Source organism: Symsagittifera roscoffensis, chromosome 3 (genome assembly GCF_963678635.1).
Source record: "Symsagittifera roscoffensis chromosome 3, txSymRosc1.1, whole genome shotgun sequence".
NCBI lineage: Eukaryota > Metazoa > Xenacoelomorpha > Acoela > Convolutidae > Symsagittifera > Symsagittifera roscoffensis.
Window position 1 is genome coordinate 63071279 of NC_087064.1, and position 22069 is coordinate 63093347.

General features: G+C 34.7%; 1 protein-coding gene across 1 annotated transcript in view; it reads right to left on the reverse strand.

Annotated features, from left to right (window-relative positions):
* Positions 1-3040: 3040 nt before the first annotated feature.
* LOC134842484 (calcium-binding protein 39-like) overlaps positions 3041-22069 on the reverse strand; it is a 477223-nt gene continuing 458194 nt past the window's right edge. The window contains exons 3-9 of the mRNA XM_063858846.1: positions 16912-17028; positions 16473-16766; positions 16158-16217; positions 16029-16094; positions 4021-4164; positions 3770-3866; positions 3041-3556 (exon numbers count right to left, since the gene is read on the reverse strand). Of these exons, the coding sequence (XP_063714916.1) occupies positions 3483-3556; positions 3770-3866; positions 4021-4164; positions 16029-16094; positions 16158-16217; positions 16473-16766; positions 16912-17028 (852 nt within the window). The 3' untranslated portion in view covers positions 3041-3482. The remainder of the gene's footprint in view (positions 3557-3769; positions 3867-4020; positions 4165-16028; positions 16095-16157; positions 16218-16472; positions 16767-16911; positions 17029-22069) is intronic.

Sequence of the window (22069 nt, forward strand, 5' to 3'; positions counted from 1 at the left end):
GCGCCTTTCAAATAAGAAATTCATTCCATCAATATTCCTTGATTTAAAGAAGGCCTTTGATACCCTAAATCATGATATCTTAATTAAAAAATTGCCATATTATGGTCTTGTAGGTAAATGTCTACAATGGATAGTGAGCTATTTGTCAAATCGTAAACAATGTGTAGAGATATCTGGTGTGCGATCAAATTTTCGAACAATGAACAGCGGCGTTCCACAAGGATCCATTTTAGGTCCACTTCTCTTTCTTTTATATGTCAATGATCTACCAAACGTTGTCAATAACTCGGAAGTATACTTGTTTGCCGATGATACCACTTTAGTAGCAATAGATCGATCACTCGAAAAACTGAGTGATGACTTTAATGTAGTTGCGAAATGGCTTGCCGCTAATAGGCTCTCACTTAACATGAAAAAAACAGTTCAAATAAATTTCACTAGGAAAAGCGCTTCTAATGAAACAATATTATATGATGGCAAAAACTTATCGTCAGAAATATATTGGAAATACTTAGGTATTAACATTGATTTCAAACTAGGATTTTCTAATCATATTGATTTTGTCAGAAAAAAAATTACGAAAACAATGTGGAATAATTGCTAAAACAAGGCATTACGTGCCGAGCTCTGTTATGTTTAGGTATTATGAATCAAACATTAGGTCTATCATTCAGTATGGAATTTTAGTGTACGGTTGCACAAGCTACAATGCATTACTTCCGCTTTTTGAATTACAGAAAAGAATTATCCGACTCAGTTCTTTTCGAAACAATTGCGAAAGCGTGTCAGATATATTTGTTAAGCACAAAATACTTACAGTTCATGAATTGTATATTTATGAGTGTTTCAAGTTTCTATTAAGGTCACTATCGAACCTGCATTCAGAAAATTATCTCAACTCGCTCTATACTTTTGATAATTCTATCAAAAGATCCAGACGATCGGAAAAGAATTTACTGAAAATATGTAAGCCAAAATCCCAAATAGAAAACCACTCTTTAACTAAACGGGGAACCAAACTTTTTAATATTTTTAAGGAAAACGGAATTATGCCAATTAATTCGCAGTCTCTAAATGCAAGTCAGGTGCTTACGGTAGCTCACAAATTAAAGTATTTATACATTTTAGGAAATAATGAGTTAACAAATTTTATTTTCGATAAATAATCACAGCATGTCTAATCAATAGTACCATATTTTTATTTTCCAAAAATTTTACCCTTTGGTTAACCTGTATCAGACTTCAATTATGGGCTGCGAATCCATGCAGAAAAAATGAAGCTCCAAATCCTTGTAGTTTTCGAGATAATCGCATTTTTTGAAAAAAACGAAATTTCCAAAATTACTTAGAAAAAAAAAATCAAATTTTTATTACGATCCTTGGTTTTAACTGATGCTCACTAAGCTAAGCTGCAATCATGATCCGGATCATCTAAATAAATTCTCGAAAAAAAAATGTTTTCGAAAGGAGTGGAAATAAAAACTAATTGAAAAAATTTTCATTTTTTTTCTTAAATACTTTTTATTTATAGTTATTATACTTTTCGTGTCTTTTTACTACCAGGGTAGACGTTAAGCGGGCAATTATTATGCCCTTGGTCTATCCTCTTCAGATATGTTATACAAAATGTCAGATAAATTCAATGATGACTATTAAAAATGTGTTTCTTCATTTTCTGTATTTTTGCATTTAATTGTCTGAAGAAATAAATTCTTCTTTCTTTCTTTCTTTGCTTGCGGTTAGCCACCTTTACTGACATTTACCACAGGAACCGTTCATTTTTCCATATTTTTACCATAACTTGTAATACACGAGGTGCTTGCAGCTCGTTTTTTTTTTACATCAAGACTCCTGTCAAGAAACGTGACATAGCTCTATGCTTTCTCAATTTAAATTGGCGATTAAAAAACCAGCCCAAAATTCGCGATTTGAGAACTTAAATGGTCGTTTTAAGAAAAAACGAAAATTATTGGGCTGAAATGAGCCCAAAATTTCTCAAATTGAGTCTTCTCGAAGCTGGATTGTGTCTCAGGAATATCAATGTTGGCATCAAGGCTATTCAGTCGGGCGGGATTTATTCTTCGCGATTATCGAAAGAAACGGTCACCATCAAACTTTGACAGTGAAATTATATTAATATCAAATAAGTTTTTGCAGGATATGAAAACTACTAACGATATTATAACAAAACTGCAAAAGTGTCAATGAACGCAAGGCTGATAAAACTAAACCAAATTGAGAGAATTGGATCAAAGGTGACTTTTTCATTCCGCTGGGAAATCGAAAAACTAAAATTAACTTTCCAAACGAAATCGTTTGTTTTTTTTGCACCATTTCCCTTTTCGAAGGTCGGTTAAACGCAACTACATTGAAAATTACGGGAAAAAAATCAATTCTACAATAGGGCAACTAAGCCGACAAAACATAAGCAGACAAACAGTGACGGACATTTTTTGGAAAGGATATTTCCAGTTTGAAAAAAAAAGATGCTGGTCAGATTCGAACCAATTACCTTGAGCGTTTCAGGCGTTTTCTTCACTTCCAGGCTGTGTCGGACACTCATTGAAGTTTGAATTTATTATCAACCAAGATACAAGTGATTCTGTTAAACAAGTTGCTAACCCGAAAAAGTCTATATTCCGATTTGCTAATGCTTACTAATCGCAAGCGTTATTATTTATTTTAACACTGAAAAAAAAGAGAATACTTTAAAGAGAAATTCTTTTAATGTCTTTTTAACACCTCTGGTATTGATATCTTTTAAATTGTATAGAAAATTCCGTGAAAAATGGTAACTAACGGTCTTTACTTGAGTGAATCACATGCAAGGTTTCTTTGGATTTTGCATGAGTTCGGGAAGTGGAAATTTAGCGACAAAGACAAAATCTGGGCGAAAAAGTTTAGACCGCAGAACTGCTTCACATGGTCCAAAATACCGACCGACTAATTATTTACTTAGCTCTATTTCATCTAAGTTTAGAATTTCGAAGTTTATATTTAGTTGACGTTGGTTTGGTCATGAGGATTGAATTGACTGACATGGTACAATTATTGAATTATTTGAAAATGAATCTAATAAACGCGAATGTTAATCTATTTATTTACGCTCATGTCCAAATGAAATAGATTGAAAGCCAGTCAAACTAAGGATAATAGTATGTATGGTAAAGCATTTACAGTTTAAGTTACCTTTTATAAGTCACAATACATTCATTACATATAAACAATTGCCAGCGTTGCGGTTCAATTAATTTCATTTGAGGTACATAATCAGGGATGGGAGTGCTTTATTCAGATAACAAGACCAAAAAAAAACGTATTTATCTCATATTTTTCAGACACAAAAAAAAAGATGTAGATTAGACTTTTTCCCAGCCCTGTAGATGATCAGTGGTTCGATCGAATCAGACGAATTAGCGAGTTTGATGGGCAAGGAGATTGCCCTGGATTGCATATTTCAGGAATTCTTCCAATTCATTTGCTCAGCTCATCTGAGTAATTTGTCTGATCAGGTAGGTTTTCTCGTCCAAAAACTGTTGGTCTTCCTCTTGACGATCTGAACAATTAACATTTCATTCAACATGTTATGTTAAATCAAACAAATAGTCTCAAATTAAAATGTCTCAAAAAGACACCTAGCACAACTACTGCAAATCACGTCATCAAACCATAAAATTTGGCAACGTTTGACTGTCTGCAAACATGTTGATTATCCCATAATTTCTTCGTAAATTTAAAATGTTTCTCAAAGTAAGTCAAAGTGACGCACCTGTTTGAAATGAAGATAGAAATTCGATCAGCTTGTCTTTATTTCGCACCAAAATATCATTGACTTCTCTGGTCTTGTTCGGATTAGCCACAAAAACCTAAACTCAACATGATAATCTAAGACATCAAAAGTTTTCTTTGAGAGATTACTCAAGTCAAGAAAGGTAGGATTTGCTGAAACAGTAACAATAAGTCCAGACAAAAAATATTTGCATTGCTACTAGCACAAGAGTGAAACAACAAAAAAGTTACCTTGAAAACATGGAACGCTTCGAACTGTATGCTGCGAGAATTGTCTTTCAACAAATTCATGATCTGTTTCAGGTTCTCGACGCTGCTGATGTACTTCGTCATAACTGCGAAGTTATGTCTATCCAAAAGCAGTTCTCCGAGCAACTGAAACAACGACAAATAACCAAATTGAAAGATACAACGCACTTCGGAGACAAGATAACATATATACAAACATTCAGACAAAAACTGTGAAAAAGGAAAAAATGAAATACCAAAAAACACAAGGATAGCCTGTTACTATGCGAATAGCACAGAATGTTCAGACCCTAGTCATAGAAAAACACACAAAAAAATATTTTCAAATTGGTGTCGTTTTTTCTGTTTGGCGCGATAAAAAGTTCTGAACGAAAAAAGAAAGAAACTGAGCATATTCGACAATCATAGTCAAATAAGCCAATTGGAACACAGTTTCTGAAGAAAAATGTTTCGAAAAACAACAAAACACCTTGAGAACAAACTTTGATCATCAAATTTGAGACTAGAAGTATCACGTTCTCGCATCTGCTCCACGACCGCTTGTAATTTTACTTACACTAGCCACCAATAAATCAGCAAAAATTCTAGCAAAAAAAAACTAATTCAATGTTCCGAATTTGAATCTCCAACCTGTTGATTAAGGGTCTCACGTCCTCGAATCTGCGCCACGGTCGTTTGGAAATAAGCTAGTGGCCCAGCTAAGGCTGGCTCTACCGGTTTTAATATTTTAACCATATTTTGTACTGATATGGAAATGCTCATTCAAAAAATGGACTTTACGCAAAATCCTAGTGATTTCCCTGCATAAGTAGAGGCTTATTTAAGGAGAAAACTATTACTCGCGCTTTGAAACGAAATCTTTAATTCAGATTACTCGTGGTAGTTTTCGAAAAAGTGAAAAACATTCAAAAAAACGATAAAAAATACGACTGTTCCTAAATACAAAAAGTTTTCTCTACTTAAGCATGGAAATAGCCTCTTATGCAGTGAAAATTCGCACAACCTGATTTGTAAATTGACCCTTAATATCACACTTAGCTAGTAGTTTCCGTGAATAGTGATGAAATTTCTAAAAAGCGTAAAAATTTCAAAACAGATTATCCCTAAGTCCGTATCGACTTTTCTACAAAAAATTAGGTTGAAACAGATTACGCAGGTAAAAACTAAGCATCATGTTGGTTTGAATGTTGGCCTTAAACTCCGATTAACAATATACCCAGTGTCAAAAAAATGATCTTGTTTGAGGCCATAGCTTTTTTTCTATTCAAGAAATAGCCGCTTAAACAGAAATCCCATGAAACATTTTTTTTGATTGGAAGCTGCATCTCAGGTTTGTGCACTTCAAATTTGAGAGGAAAAAATTTCTAAAAAATAGGTCAAAATCCCCCTACTAAAAATTTCGAAGGCTAGCGAATAGAAAAGAGACTAGCGAAATACTCAGGCACATAGTAGAGCATCCGGTTTTTCCAGTAGTAACATTTTTTTTCGAAAGTAGGTACAGTAAATTCTGAGACAAATTGAACTTTCGTAAACTTTCCAAAGCGTCACAAAAACAAAACAACAAATCCTATACATTCTCATAATACCTGTTTTTTTTTCAATTAGGACCTAACTCTAGCCAAAATTAAAGCAACAACATATGCTATTAAACATAAAATTGACTGTGCTTAAATCAGAATTGAATATACCAAAAGTGCCAGCAAATGAGCACTTTTATTTGTGACTGAGGTTATAAAAAGAAATTTTTCGTTATTATACACTACGCACCGTTTGCGTAAACAAAAACCCGGGCTTAAATTACGAGGCGTTAAATGATAATTTCAGCTCCAAAAAAACTGCCACATTATTAGAGGCCTAGCTTAAGCTGGAGGTACCTGTTTGATAATTTTTGATTTTGTTAATCTGATTTGGCATGAAATAGGTATTTAGAAAACTTAAAACATTGTACTTCACCCAAAACCTAGTTACTTCTCTATTAAGTGCAGATTTTTTGATTTTGAATTTTGACATAATTGTTTTTGAACAAACTACAGGGCGTAGTATTTTATGCACTAAGGCTTCCCACAATTTCTTGCATCGATTAAACCCTAGATTGAGTTGTTTTCGAAAGGAGTCAAAAAGTTTCATAACGTACAAGAAATCAAAACATTGAGTTTTCCGAGGGTCATAACTTTTTGTTTGAAGAAATTTGGGCGCAATCGCATATTTGGTGCCCTGTCAATTAACGCACAAAATTCAGCCTAGTGACCGCTAATTCTGGGAACTTTTCACAACCCGTTTTACCCATTGAAACCAAAACCTCAGATTTGAAGGGGTAGTTTTTGAGTAAAGTCAAAAGAATTTCTAAAACGGCCAGAAACTGAAAATTTGAAATTTCCGAGGATCAGTACAAAAAATAGGCATAAACGCTTATGCAGTGGCGCTTCCCACAATTTGTTCTGCACGCTGAAATCAAAATCTCAGATTCGAAGGGGTAGTTTTTGACAAAAATCAAAAAATTTCAAAACACGGTCAAAAAACAGTAAATTTGACTTTTCCAAGGGTCACAACTTTTCATGTAAAAAAAGTTGAGCATAGCTTTGTATGCAGTGGAGATTCTTACCAGGTGTTCTTCCCTATCAAACTAAAACCTCAGAATTGGGAGAGTAGTTTCAGAGGAAAGTCAAAAACTTCAAAAAAAAAAAACGATCAAAAAATCGAAAAATTTGACTTCTCCGAAGTTTATAATGAATTGTTTAAGAAAAATTGCGCGTTACCACTTACGCAGGGGAAATTCCCACAACCTGTTGTTCAAAAAAAAACCAAAATCCCAGATTTAAGAGGGTAGTTTTTGAAACAAAACTTTTGAAATGGCAAAAAAAGAAGGCCATAATTTTTTGTTTAAAAAATTCTGAGCGTAGCCGCTCATGCAGGGGGCTTCTCGCAACTTGTTCTATACCATGAACCCTACATCTCAGATTTGCGAGGATAGTTTTCGAGAAAATTTGAAAACCCAAAAATATGGGTCAAAATTTCCACCAAAATTGAGGTAGGATGAAATAAGCCTAGGGGAGGGAGACAGGGGAGTGGGCAGACTTTCTATTAGTAACACTTTTTTGAAAAGCGGTGAAAATGTTTTAAAAACAAAATTTTCAAAAAAAGTGAAAACATTTTCAAAAGTTTCAAACAACGCACAATACAATTGGAAGTAATGGAGCTTGTGAAAAATTCAGCCATGTGATCCTTATGCAGGGGAATTCCTACAACTCATTCTAGCAATTGAAACCAAAATCTCAGATTTGGAAGGGTACACTTATGCAGAACCACTTATGCAGAAGAAATTCCCACAAACCGTTCTACCCATTAACCTCAGATCTGCGAGGGTAGTTTTCGAGAACATTCAGTAAGTTTCAAAAAACGGTTGAAAGATCGAAGAGTTGACTTTTCCGAGTCATGATTTTCTGAATAAAAATGGGGCGTAGTCGCTCAGCAGAGGAGCTTCCCACAGCCCGTTCTACGTATTGAAATTACATTCTCAGCTTTGGCAGAGTAATTTTCGAGAAAAGTCAAAAAGTTGAAAAACTGTCATAATATCGAAAATTGGACTTTTCTGAGGGCCATAACTTGTTGATAAAAAAATGGGCGTAACGACTTATGCAGTGGAGCTTCCCACAACCCGTTCTACCTAGTGAAACTAAAATCTCAGGCGGTCTTTCTATTGGTACCGATTTTTTTGGAAATCGGTTGAGTAGTTTTTAAGAACTAAATCGATCCCATCCATTTTTCTAATACCTGTTTTTATCAAACGGGAAATTGTTTTAATCAGACAAGAATTCAACTGAAATCAATTCGCTCAGTTTGTATAACAGTACTTTCAACAACACAGATTGGCAGGGCTTCAAGGAATCAACTCAATTTGCCTTCACTAAAGGTAATAAACCCCCCCCCCCCCAAGCAGTGCCTCATGGAGAAGCTACCTTCCGAAAAATTGCCTCGAAGGCTGCCAAACGGCAGAAGCCACATGGCCGCACATCCAACATTTTGAACCAAACTTCCCTTTGAAGCAGCCAAGTTATCCTGACAAACAGATGAACTCCATATCGAGATACCTGGCGATCCTCAAATTTCCCAGCTAAAAAAGCAAATCAATGACATTGTGAACAGACAAAAACGTGATGAGAGGATTGAAATTGTCAACACTCTTAACCATCGCGGTATTAGCCATAAACTCTGAAAGACTGTTAAATCTTTGTCTGGCAACAATTAGACCATACGTCAAACCAGCCATCATATTTCGATAAGAAACTAGTTTACGATGCTAAAACATGCGCCAATCTGTTTCATCAATAATTCAGTCTACATCCACCATCGCCCACTAAAACTAAACGTAGCATATCAAGGAAAATGAAAAAACGTAAGCCCGAAACATCCTATATACTCCCACAGGTAGTCGAAAATGCAGTCGAAGCAAGCAATAAAAGCAAAGCTCAAGGCTCTGACAATATAGCACTAATCCATCTCCACCACATTGGTGAAATGGATCTTTCCTACTTAACAAGTCTTATAAATATGTCTTTATATTCATCAATCATACCGCAGACCTGAAAATTTGGAAAAGTATTTCCAATCCTTAAACCGAAAAAAAAACAAGAAGGCAAAAAGTTACAGGCCAATCGCACTCTTGTCTCTAGTTGCTAAGCTAATTGAAAAAATTTTACAAGATGAGTTCATTAATATCAAATTTGCCGACCATCAACATGGCTTTAGGGAAAATAGATTCAAGAACACTGCACTGTCTTGTTACCGATATTAAAATGGTATTAACCAACCGAAACTGCCACAACGCTTTTGGTAGCTCTTGATCTCACCGCAGCCTTTGACACAGTGGATCATGTTATCCTGCTGCCAGACAACCAGCTTTTTAATATATCCAACAACACCGTATGCTGATGACATCATCATTACTAACACAGGTCCTGACGTCTCAAAATTAGAAACAACCATCCAACCATATTGAAAAGATCTGTACAATTGGATGGAAAATCGTAATCTTAAACTCTCGTCCGACAAATCCACAGCAACTGTCCTCTCGACTTGGACCAAAGAGGTCAAAAACAAACCTAGAGTCATGAATGAGAATGTATTACCAACAAACAACAAACCTAAAATACTGGGCGTAACTTTTGATAAGCTCTTGTTTTGTGCATACCATATCACTAACATCATGAACAAACTAAAAACGAGGAAAAATTAACTGAAAAAATTTTCGCGTACTAACTGGGGTTGCAGTAAAGAAATCCATTGTGTTACTTATAAAACCTTGGGCCTAAAATTCTGAATTATGCTGCTCAATAATCATGCCATTCAAAAGACAAGTAATGCTGTGCAAACGATTCTTAGTCGGAGCTTACCAACCACACAGAGATGACTATCGCACTAAACACCTCAATTGCAAATCAAAAACATAACTAAGTCTGGCTGAAAAAAAACCACAATAAAATTAAGCACATCCTCGACGAAGATAAATTTGTCTAACCATCAGATTACAAGCTTTCTTTGAAAAATACTCACCGGACGGAAGTTAATAATTATTTAAACAGTTACCAAGCAGAAATAACGGGTTCAACGAATCTCCATGTAGCATAGGAAGAAAGTCACCATCCTCGTCGCACTAGATGCCCTCTTGCTCAACTGCGTTGCGGATACAGCACCCATCTCACACAGGCGAAGTTGCACTTCGCATACACAAGCAAAAATATGACCGATAATGCTACTGGGTGAAAACTGAATGAAAAAAAATTTGAGTCGTCAAAATTTCTTAAATGACGCTCGCAATTATGACGCATTAGCAGTACCAGTCAATTTTATAAAAATTACCAACTAATATGCCTCAATTTATAGAGCAGTCTATGGAGCAGTAATAACATGAAAAAATTAAATAAATTAAAATGAATCTTTTTTTTTTAATTTATTAATTTTTATGAAAATCATCCCCCCACACGCCATATTAAGTACAAAGTGATATATTTCGCTCCTAAAACAAATCAATTATGGCAAATAAGCTTCTTTCAACCAATTTAGAACGATTTTTATGACAAATTAAATCTGCGCTTACGCGTTAATAGCGCGAAAGATATCGCGCGTGAATTGTCCCAAATTGGCCAAAATGGCAATTTTTAAATAAACACCCATAACTTAATCACGGGTGAAATATCTTTCCAAATTTTAAGCTCAGGACAACATTACTTTTTGAATGATATAAAAAAAATGCCGTCAAAAATGGCTAGCTAAAAAGTCGAAATTTGTCTGAAGAAAAAAAAACCGCCCCTTACGTTCGTTACGAAATTCGAAACAATAATAGTCTGTGTCGAAATCCATAGCATTTGCTGTACTTAAGTGCTGGTTATTGGTCAATATGAACAAAATAAACAGCTACTTATCGAGAATCGATAAAGACACCAAAAACATCTGTGGTCTAACTGTTTTTTTTTGTCCTCATGACGTACTTCACCTCACTAACTGTCCGGCCAAACCAACCACAGAAATACCGACGACCTGTGGGACCAAACTGTCGAAGTCGCAAACTGGCTTCAATTAAAACATCTTGACAAGAGGGGTTTTGTAGGTTCCCCAGAAACAAAAACCAACTCACATTAGGAGCGTTTCTCGGTTCTCCGCACTAAATAAAAACTGCCCGACAGAAGCGGGCACGGGAGTTTCGCTCGGTTCTCCGTATCAAAACTGATTCTCCATAGAACGGTAGCTCCATAGGATCGCCACAGTCACTGTTTGACAGACGAAACGACGCAACAAATCAATCTCCACAATTGCGATTGTGGAGTACTGAAAATTATCGACAAAAACGAGTTGGGACTGCAGACGAATCGATGCTTGCGAGCAGCTACTAACAACAACACCAATTATTATGATTATTTGGGGCACCTGATTTTGCGTGGAAAACAATAACAGAAAAACTAAAACACCCCCGAAGACAAAGTTCTTCCCCATTTTCCATGATCAGAACAACTACCAGGCAGCAATGAAAGCTCTTAAACCAATAGGCTGAAACAAAAGACATGAAATCACCTAATGGAATTTGAGATATGCACAGGTATTGCAAATGAAAAAAAACTGAACACAGAGAACTGCGACTTTGGTTAGAAAATGTGAAACGATCTTTTGAAACAAACGTTGCTTACGTAACTAGACAGACATAATTAAGCGGCCATTCATTATAAAAACCGATTGTTAGTCAAAAACAGAAAACTTGAATTCGTCACTTTGTGTAAGATGGGCTATTCAATATTGAACTGGAACACTGAACAATGCACTCTACTGTGTACTTCAAATCCTTTTGAAGCAAATCGACTGACAAAAATTACAATACACTCGGTCGAAAACGCCTTTTATCATTTTTCAACAAAAATCATTCATTAACTTTGTCGGCTCATAGACAATAGCAAAACCCTATCAAGCTACTTTAACGTTGATAAAAACAAAAAACAGGCAAATTGGCCAAGATATACAATAGTAAAAACAGCCTTATCTATGAACGTAGCCAAACAACAGTTGAGAAAAAACAATGAGTAACTGAGAAAAAAAAACTACTGATTTTACATTTTAGACACAAAGTCAAAGCTCAGCTTGGCAAGCACTTGCGATACAAAAGGAGATAAAATAGTTATTTAAATAGAAAAAAAACTTTAAAAAAAATCCCTGGAAGAAGTAGAAAAAAACTTCATTTAAAAAAATCATCAGTTCGCGTCGGATTATTTTGATAAACAGTGTGAAAAGCATTGGGGATTAATTAACGAGTGGCAACTAAGCCGATAAAACTAGGGTTGACTCCAGTTAAGCCGAAAATAAAACTGTTGCCATAAAAAATTAGAGCAAAAACATTTTTTGAAACAAACATTTTTACTACACATTCCTCCTGAAACATACAAAAGCATAAAAAATTAATTTAACTGCAAGTACGCAACAGAAGGTGACTCACCCATTATAACACAAGCAGAAACCGTTCAATGGAAAAAATTAACATAAAATTATACTCAAAATCAGAGTTGATTAACTTACAAACTACAGGACAACTTTCAATTATAGATATACAGAGGCGAAACTGAGCTTCGCACCATTTGCGATACAAAAATTATTGCAAATTATTACATGCGAATGAAAATACAAATCAAAAAAAACTTCGAAAGTCGTTTTGTTTGTCAAAAATGTTATATAAATTGAAATAAAAGGAAAAAAAAATTCTGAACAAAATAACCTGCACCATTAGAAATTTTAGAAAGAGCTTTCAAAGAAATTCCAAGATTTGTCGCCTGAAGCAAGAGTGACCACTGCACCCAAAGCACAGAACAATCATTGAATTTATAAAAAAAAACCAACTTCTAAAAAATTTTAACACAGAGGCAAAGCTGAGCTTCGTACCATTTGCGATGCAACAATTATAGGATAAAAGCACCATGACGGTCAAAAACAAGCACAGAAGTTTGAACCATGGTACAATTGAAGGAAGTAGAAAAACAACAAAAAATGTTTTTTTTTCGTTATTTAAATTCATTTAAGTTTTTCAAAGAGGTCCAAGTGGGGTTGACTTTGGGCATTCAAAAACTGGTGTGAGAGTCTTATCGATGTCAAAACTACTACCGCACATTATAAGGAAAAAACATGGAAAAAAGCCGAGAGAATTAAAGTCGACAGCGAATAAGATGAAACTCGCCGAAAACTTTAATAAAAAAATATATTGGAAAAACTGCATGTAACGCCAACATAGGAGCTTCTATAGCCAAATAAGAAAGACATGCAAAGTGGTTCACATAATTTGGAATTTAATCCGACAGAGCTTGAGTCGACAACCACAAAGCGGAAAAATCATATCAAAACTAATATTATATATACAATGGTTTGAATTCTAGATATAGCTACATATGATAAATACAGCAGAACTTCGCACCAATTGCGATGGAAAAAATGTATGTCTAGAAAATCAGATTCCAAAAATTTGTGAAAACACTTTTGAAAATCAAAGTAGAAAAAAATTAGTTTGACTACAATGACGTTCTAAACAACTCACCTGAAAAAATTTAAAACAGTTATAGAAACAACCAATTATTGAAAACGATTAACTTCAAAAACAATTACAAAACAATTCAAAATCTTATAAGTATCGTTCATGCAATAGAAAAGAGACTCTTCTAAGAAAAAACAAATGATTTTGAAGTTCTGAAGCCAAAAAAAACGCGCATTTTATTGCCTAAAAAAGCCAAAACAAGTTTAAAGAAAAAGAAAACTGAACAAAACCTCCGCCAAAAAAACACGCAATTTACCTAATATTGTGAAAAAAAGACCTAAAAGCGGTATCATTGGGCCATTTTAAAAATGACTGAGTCCGGAAACGTATCAAAATTATCTGGAAGTGAAATAAAATTATTAGGAACTCTTTTTTTCTAAATTTACAATGGAAAAACCTTAGAAACTAAAAATTATTTCCTTGCAAACTACTTTTGACTTTAACAGTAGTTTGTAAGGAGGAAACTACTCCTCATCAAAATTTAATGAGGAAAAGTAGCAGACAGCAACTCAAGTTGACAGGAGTAAAACAACAAATGCGTCTAGCAATTTTGAACACAAATTACCGAAAAATTGAAGTGATTTAATTCTGCTTTGACAGGACTTCAGGCTTGCTTGGATTTGATTTTTCAAATCAAATCGCTACCTTGAAAAAAAGGTTACAATCCAATGAGAAAAAAAATAAAAATCCAATGTCAAAAAAAATTAACAAAAATTGTGCAAAAAAACTAATGAGCTACTTTATCTGCACCAAAACGAATGCGATTTTTACAACCGATCGAACAACTAAAAACATAAGTTTGAACCAATTCTGTTACTTAAGAAATTGAAAACAAAAGAGACTAGAAGATTGATTTTTTACAAAATTTCAAATTAGAAATCAACCACTCCCGCAAAACCAAAAAAAAGAGCTATTAGCTGAAACGAACTTCCCATATTCACAACAAAAATAAGGGTAAACTAGATTTTCGAGAAATTGAGCATGTCAGCAGTCTGCAAGTTAGCAGTCGTGAAATTCTCCATTCATATTGAAATTGACCATTCTGTGAACAAAGTTGTAAACGGTAAAAAAAAGTCTAGAATCCTATTGCAATACTCTTGCTTATCGCGAGGGTAACAAAAAACAAGAATACCATCAAAAAAATAGCAAAAATTCGTTGACTCAATTACGTGCCCAAAACCGAAATTCACTAAAATTATTTTCGATTTAAATGAAAACGCCTAGGCAAACTTGATGCTGTCGAGACTCAGCCGATAAAAACAAACAGACATTTTGACGCGAGGACAATTTTACGCTTTCAAAAAAAATGGGTCCTGGCCGGATTCGAACCAATGAAATTTGCCTGCACAAGCAGGTGCGTTAGCTCTTTGCCACATGCCCGAAATAAAGTCTGATTTTTAATTTAATATGAACCAAAGGTATATTGATACAAGTGATTCTGTTAAACTAGTTATTAACCCGAAAAAATCTTTGTTCCGATTCGATAACGCTTGCTAGAGTAAAAAAACTGTTCAAACCGGAATCAAAATCTATGCTTTGGAAAAGAAGCGGGTAAAAATCTGTACCAGACAACAGATTTGCATTAAAAAAAACGGACGTTGAGCTGACAAAAACTACGATGAAAACAACGAACCCCAAAAAACACGGAGTTTTCTCTATAAACTTATTCGGAAAAAAATAAATACTACCAAAAAGGAACTCCATGGTTATATTTGAATTTTCAGGAAATTAAGCATGTCACAGAGGCGAAGCCACGCCGCGAGAACACGACAAAAAAGCAGGGTTACAAAGTGAAATGAGAAGTATAAACAAGCAGCGAATTAGAAAAAAAATCGCTACGTATCGGATTCGAGCTTGCAACCTCGAGATTTTGAGTCTCACGCCCTGCCCTCTCGTCCACGAACATATGTAGCTGCTTTATTTGTGACCAGTAATCGCTGATTTTTAATCGCCAATGCGAAGCAGCAAAAGTGGCACCAAATACAAACAGACACAACTTTGCATGTAATAACTTGGAATATAACAAACTGAAGGCATCCACACGAACTTTGCCTGTTATAAATTCGAAAGCTTAGAGCCACATTGTGTATAAATTATGCATTTCAAGAAACTGAGATATACTGAGTTACAAAATTTCTTAAATCAAGTTTTCATTATTTCTATGTTTTTTTTGCAATTAACTTTTTTGGTCCATTTGATAATTTAAAATGCATCAACTGTGTTATTTTAATAATAATCGAAAATTAAAGCACAAGATATCAAAAAGCCGTAGGTGCCATCCAAATTAGCACCAATATTTGCTACTTACGTTGGAAAACAAAAAATAGTCGTACTATTACACTGAAACGCTCACTAAAGTTTGCATGTTTAAAAATAGGTTAAAATAGTTGCACGTATTTCTTTATTTCTATCTTAATTACCGGAAAAAGGCTAGTTCCCGATTGCAATACACTTGCTACCGCAATTTTAATAAATTAGGTACCGATTTCCATAGAGGAAGTACACTAGCTCACTGAAATTTCAAGAAACTTTGATGAGTAAAATTTATTGATTTAACAACCTATTAAAAAACCGACAAATCACTAAAATCTACTTTTTGCAATAAAATTGAAACCCAATTTTGCCGTCATTTCTATTTTGATTTTCGAGAGCGGAATTTTAACCCCATTGCTAACTAAATGAAGCAAACTTAAGAAGAAATCACGACCAAACCCTTTATTAAACCAAAAATACTAACGAAAAAAAATTAGCACCCGGCGAATTGCAAAAGTCAAATTATGTCAATGCATCGCCAGTTTTCAGAAAACCGAAAAACCACAAGGCCTAAATAGGAGAATATTCACTTCGTTAATTAACACCATGCTGACTTATAATTCAAGAACTCTTTTAATTTATTTGTCATATATTGAGGAGAAAAAACCACTTATCTCACCTTGAGCGACTGTCTTTTGGTGACGTAGTTGCCAGAATCCAAAAGCACCTTGTATTCAGAGAAGAACTACAAACAGCAGCATTTAAAACATCAGAATACGCCGATCAAAAATGAAAGTATTGTACATACGCGGTCGTAATTCGCCTCTAAAAAACTAGCTGCCACTTGTTTGTGAATTGTTAGCATGTCCTAAACACAATGACGAGGTTAAGGTACACTAAGCACAGCTAGCAACATAAATCCGATGATGAACTAAATTGTTTCTCAGCTTAAAATTTAGATCGAATTTATAGCTTATAATCATATTTCTAATGTCGGCGTTCCAGTAATTCCTAAAAACAACTGCATGTTCGCGAATAAATTGACATTTTTTTTAATTCAAAGGATCGCTAGCATTTTCAGATTCGACATTTTTTCTGCTTAGCTATATTGAAAAAGACTCACTTTGAAAGAGGAGAATGCGTCCGAGGATAGATCGAAAGGTTGCATTTCGACATATTGGAAATACGTGAAGAACTTCTCAGAGTTGAGCATGACACTAGTCAGATCACTCGAGTATTTGATGCAGTACCTCAGCATCGTCCCACAAGTTAGAGCTACCTCCTGGCCCCTCTGGTAACAGTCCATCAAGGCATAGATGAGCTCCGGCATTGCTACGAGGTAGTCTATAGTAGGCTTATTCGTCCCAATTTGCCGCGTAATCATGTGGTAGAATATTTCCGTGAATAGTTTTCTACTCTGAGAAAGACAAAAAAAATAATTCAAGGTTGATTAATGACAAATTGAAAAAAAAAATACTTGATCAATTACCATGATTTGAAATATTTTTGTATGTCGAACGTGAGCAGAACCATATCAACTTCACAAGCAAAAATAAACTTACTTCAAAACCAATTTTATCCAAGTCCAAGATAAGTGCCTGGAACACACCTTTAGTGTGTATTTCATTGCACACTTGCAGAACAAGATCCGATGAAGATTCTTCACTGGACAACATGGCCTAAATTGACATCATATAATTATTGACTTCATTGAAAAACATCCTGTTAGACATTTCCTGTTACCCCAACAATCAGCGCTCTATATCTAACCAATAATTCCACGTCAAAATGCCTAATAAAGTTGCACGTCGGAAATCCAAGCAACAAACGGCAAAGGAAGGTATAATCTAGAACCCCCTCCCACATCACACGGAGAGATCAAAAAACATTGTTTCGGATAAACCGTACATTTTCCCCCCAAATCGATATAGCAGGGGGAAGAATATGGATTTTTCATGAACAAACTTTGAGTATAGCCTAGACTCATTCAAAACTAACATTTTTATTGAAAAAAATTGCCAAACAGAGCCGTAGCTGAGCTTCGCATCAACTGTGATACAAAACAAGAAAGCCGCTAAGTCAGAAAAAAATATATTCGAAAAAACAAGATTTATCAAAAAAATAAGGCTAGTTTTCAAATTTAAAAAAAAACATGCCAAGAAAAAAATGTGAAATAAGCACCGGAAGAAAATTTATCAAACGGTAACAAAGCGAAAACAAATACCTTGGGAAAAACCCTTTAGGCCGAAAAAAAATCAACAAGACTCAAGTTAATAAGTCCCCCTCGCCCACAAAACACAAACACGCATACATAATTTTTTTTCGCTCGTCGAACGACGCAATTAAACCGATATAAAATGGGCCAAAACGTATCAAGCCGAAAAAAAAGAGAAAGCCGGTAAAAAATTGTTGTCATGAGAAAACTTGAACCAGAATTTCGGTTAAGATTTTTAGCCTTTTGTGCGATCCAGAGGTGAGCATAAAAATTTTATATTCCTTGAAGCGAATTGAATTTAGGTCAGAAAGCCGATAAAAAAAGGCCGAAATCATTTTGGCAGAAGGAAGTTTAACATCAGAGGTAAACCAGAACACTAAAAGCAACTATAATGTAAAAAAAAGCCGACAAAACATAAGAAGGCAAATAATGAGCCGACAATTTTTTGTGAAACGGAACATTTCCCGTTTGAAAAAAAAAAACAGATCTTGTCAGATTCGAACCCAGGACCTTTGCCGTCCCAGGCATATTCGATAACTCCAGACCAAGTGTGCTGGAGACACGAAGAAATTAGAATGAGTTAAGAACTGAACCTTAATTTACCCATTCTAATTTTGACCATTCTGTGCCTAAAGTTATTTACGGTAAAAAGTGTAGTACCCGATTGCAATACCCTTGCTATCGCAAAGGTAATAAATTAATAATCTAGGATTAACAGCCTAAACATGCAGTCTCGCATGTAAGAATGTATCTATTATAGATTCGGTTGTGGTCCCGGGATTACTCCCGTAAACAAAATGAGTTTGGCTGTTCAAATTCTCCTGGAGATAAGTTCGTCGTAGTTTGTTTCAAAGTGCCTCCATATGTAGAAAAAATTCGCTTTTCAGCCCTATTCTGTCTGTGAATTTATCACTCCTTGGTAATCGGTTGACAAGCGCACCTGCTCTGAATAACGAAATTCTGCTCGCATTTGAATAGTCGTGGCTTGCGTTCAAAGACGATGTCATTCTCGGATCTCAAATCATGCGCTGGGTCTTTCAAACTCACATAATCGCTACAATCGAAACCGTACGCGCCATTAATACATTTGTGCAATAGCAGAAGATTTTGTAAATATAAGTATAACGAAATAGTCAGAATATAGGTCGCATGAATATCTTTGTAGCTTTCGTTCACATCGTAGCCATTGTTTATCCACTTAGCACATTTCTTCTGTATAAATTAATCATTTCAAAAATCTCGCGAAATATGTTGAGTCAATAACTTTTCAGATTAAAAATTGTAATTACGACAATGTTTAGATATTGAAATTTGCTCGCTTCACCTTATTTTACGGTTTAACAACCATTATTGGGTTGACTTATTTGTCATCAAAACCCACTACTGGCATTTTTTTTTTAAATTTTCAACCTTAAAATGGTGAGGAAGGTTTAAGTTGCAACAAAACATACAACTTTTTTGAAAATATACTGCGAATTCTTTCTGAATGGCGATATCATAATTATTAACCGATTCGAGAGCTCTACGTGTCTAATTCTCAAAGGACCTGGTTATTTTCAAGGTACCACTCTATCATAGTAGTACCGCGAGCTTCTATTCAACATGAACAAAACCCTCAAACCCTCATGGCCCACATTTAAAATTTTATTAAAACTTAAAATTTTACAAAACAACCTGAGACTAGATAGTATAAGAGTAAGATTAGGATCGGTATTAGACTAAGAAGTTGCACGAATCTATCCGGCCGAAAATAAGATAGCGTGACGAGCAGACGGTGTACCCTATCCGAAATTACTCTATGAGTTAACCAACTCGGTCATAACTCATCTGGTGCGACCAGTGAGGCTCTCCCGAGCACTTCAGCAGCCGCAATAAACCAGTATACCCTAGATCTATTGAGCCTAGCAGAGACTAGTTAAACAACCTGAGACTAGATAGTATAAGAGTAAGATTAGGATCGGTATTAGACTAAGAAGTTGCACGAATCTATCCGGCCGAAAATAAGATAGCGTGACGAGCAGACGGTGTACCCTATCCGAAATTACTCTATGAGTTAACCAACTCGGTCATAACTCATCTGGTGCGACCAGTGAGGCTCTCCCGAGCACTTCAGCAGCCGCAATAAACCAGTATACCCTAGATCTATTGAGCCTAGCAGAGACTAGTTAAACAACCTGAGACTAGATAGTATAAGAGTAAGATTAGGATCGGTATTAGACTAAGAAGTTGCACGAATCTATCCGGCCGAAAATAAGATAGCGTGACGAGCAGACGGTGTACCCTATCCGAAATTACTCTATGAGTTAACCAACTCGGTCATAACTCATCTGGTGCGACCATAAGTCTCGAACAAGACCTTAATAGCTTAGAATTAACCAAAATAGATTAGAAATTAGACAAAAACATTTACAAAATGTTATACGACAATAATTTAATCGAAATGTCTCTACGACTCAATAGATCAGAGCCAATATTCCGAACCATAACAGAACTACCCGGAATTGGAAGAAGACCTCGAACCAGAGACGACATACGACAAAGTAGAAACTTGCCATATAGCTATATGATAGTTAGGCAAAAACCAGAACAAACTTTTATATTTAGAATACTACTGGCAATGAATTTAGATTTTCATTTGCAAACATAAAACCTTGAAGTTAATCTTCAAAATCATTTCAGGCGCTAAACAAAATTATTAATATACAATAACGATTGATAAAAAGATCTAAGATCGTTTTCCTAAAACTCTGCAGTAATATACAAAATATGTTTGAAAAATATTTATTGAAAAATAAAAAATAAAAATTAGTAGCATGACAATAAATGGTTAGTAATCATAAATCATCCTGTTGTTCCAGCTCCATCACCTAAAACATAACAGCAATCATAAACCCACTAATATCATCAAAACACTAAATTTTTCCTTTACACATTTAAAATTTTATTAAAACTTAAATTCACTTAATTTTAAAACCAGATCATCAAGGCTTATCCTTGGATCTTAAATCATTTTCTACTTAATTAAATTTCAAATTTGATCATCAAGGCTTATCCTTGGATCAAACAGAACAACTTTGTTCTCCCCCACCCACTTAATTAGTGTCTAACGACCTCAAACGTCGATTCACTACCCAACCCTTTCTAAAGACCTAAGACTAATAGAAATTTTTAAACAAAACTAATCATTCAAATTAGGATAAACAGTGAAGAACTTCGGTTATTCATCCTTCACTTGATCCCCCCTCTTAACAGACCCAGGATAAATCTTAGACTTAGTAAGTTTAAAATAGTATCTAACGAACTACTCGCGTTCTAATTATACCTGAACCTTGTGGATCGATTTACTATTCTCCAACCCTTGAACACAATCACTACCCCTAAGTAAGATTAAGTAAGTTAACACCTTAACTTATACTAGCCACGAGAAAGTAAAAAATCATTCTTCGGAATCGATATACTTTTCTCTCCAACCCTGAACAAATAGACCCAGGTTAAGCTAACCAAAAAATCGTAAGAACTAACAGTTTAAGAAAATAGAAACCATTTAACAACCTTTTGCATCCGTCATCCTAAACCTTATGTCATTTAAAAACCTAGGAAATAAACAAACAATCGTTTTACACAATTGTGAAATAGATAACAAAAAATACGACCTTGTAATCACACCTCATACACAAACAGTTGGATACATTCGAACAAAACGACAAACACTAAAAAGAAAAATAATAACGAAACAAAGACAAATAACACGAAAAAGATTTTCAAAAAATCGAAACGCATTTTCAGAATCAGAAACCAACAGTTTAGACGAACTTTACAAACTAAAAGAATCAATAGATAAAAATTACCCACTTCACGATCAATTATATTTTTCTGACTCAGAAACAACTTCAAATTCATCAAAAAGAGGAAAAAGAAGAATAAAAAAGCAGTATAAACATAAAACAGTACATTTATACAATTGGAATCAACCAATTCGACACATTAATAATTACATATTAACAGTCATCAAACGAAAAAATGAGCTCAACGCACACCCCAGGTGAAGAAAGTCCAGATGATGATGAAATCTTTCCTTTTATAGTAGATGCAGATACTGATAGAGGACAACACATATTTTGTCAAAATTTACTCGTAAATTTATTTGAACCCGGAATCAGTCCATGTAAAACAGAGTTCCCCGATGTAAAAATCAAAAGACAAATCATAGACCACTACTTAAAAGATATATGCAACATAACACAACAGTATGGAATCTACTCCATAGAATTCACCTCACCAAACCATAATAATAGAAAATATACAATTCAAACAGACGATCTTGATTTAGAATTTTCAAAAGTTTTTTCAGAATATATAAAAAGCATCCAATATCATAACTCACAAAGAGCAAACTCCATATTCACCAATGAAGTTTTCGCAATAATATATAGTTATATTTCGATATTAGAAAACGAAATCCCAATAACAAATGTCTCACCGACAGAAACATCTAAACATTTGAA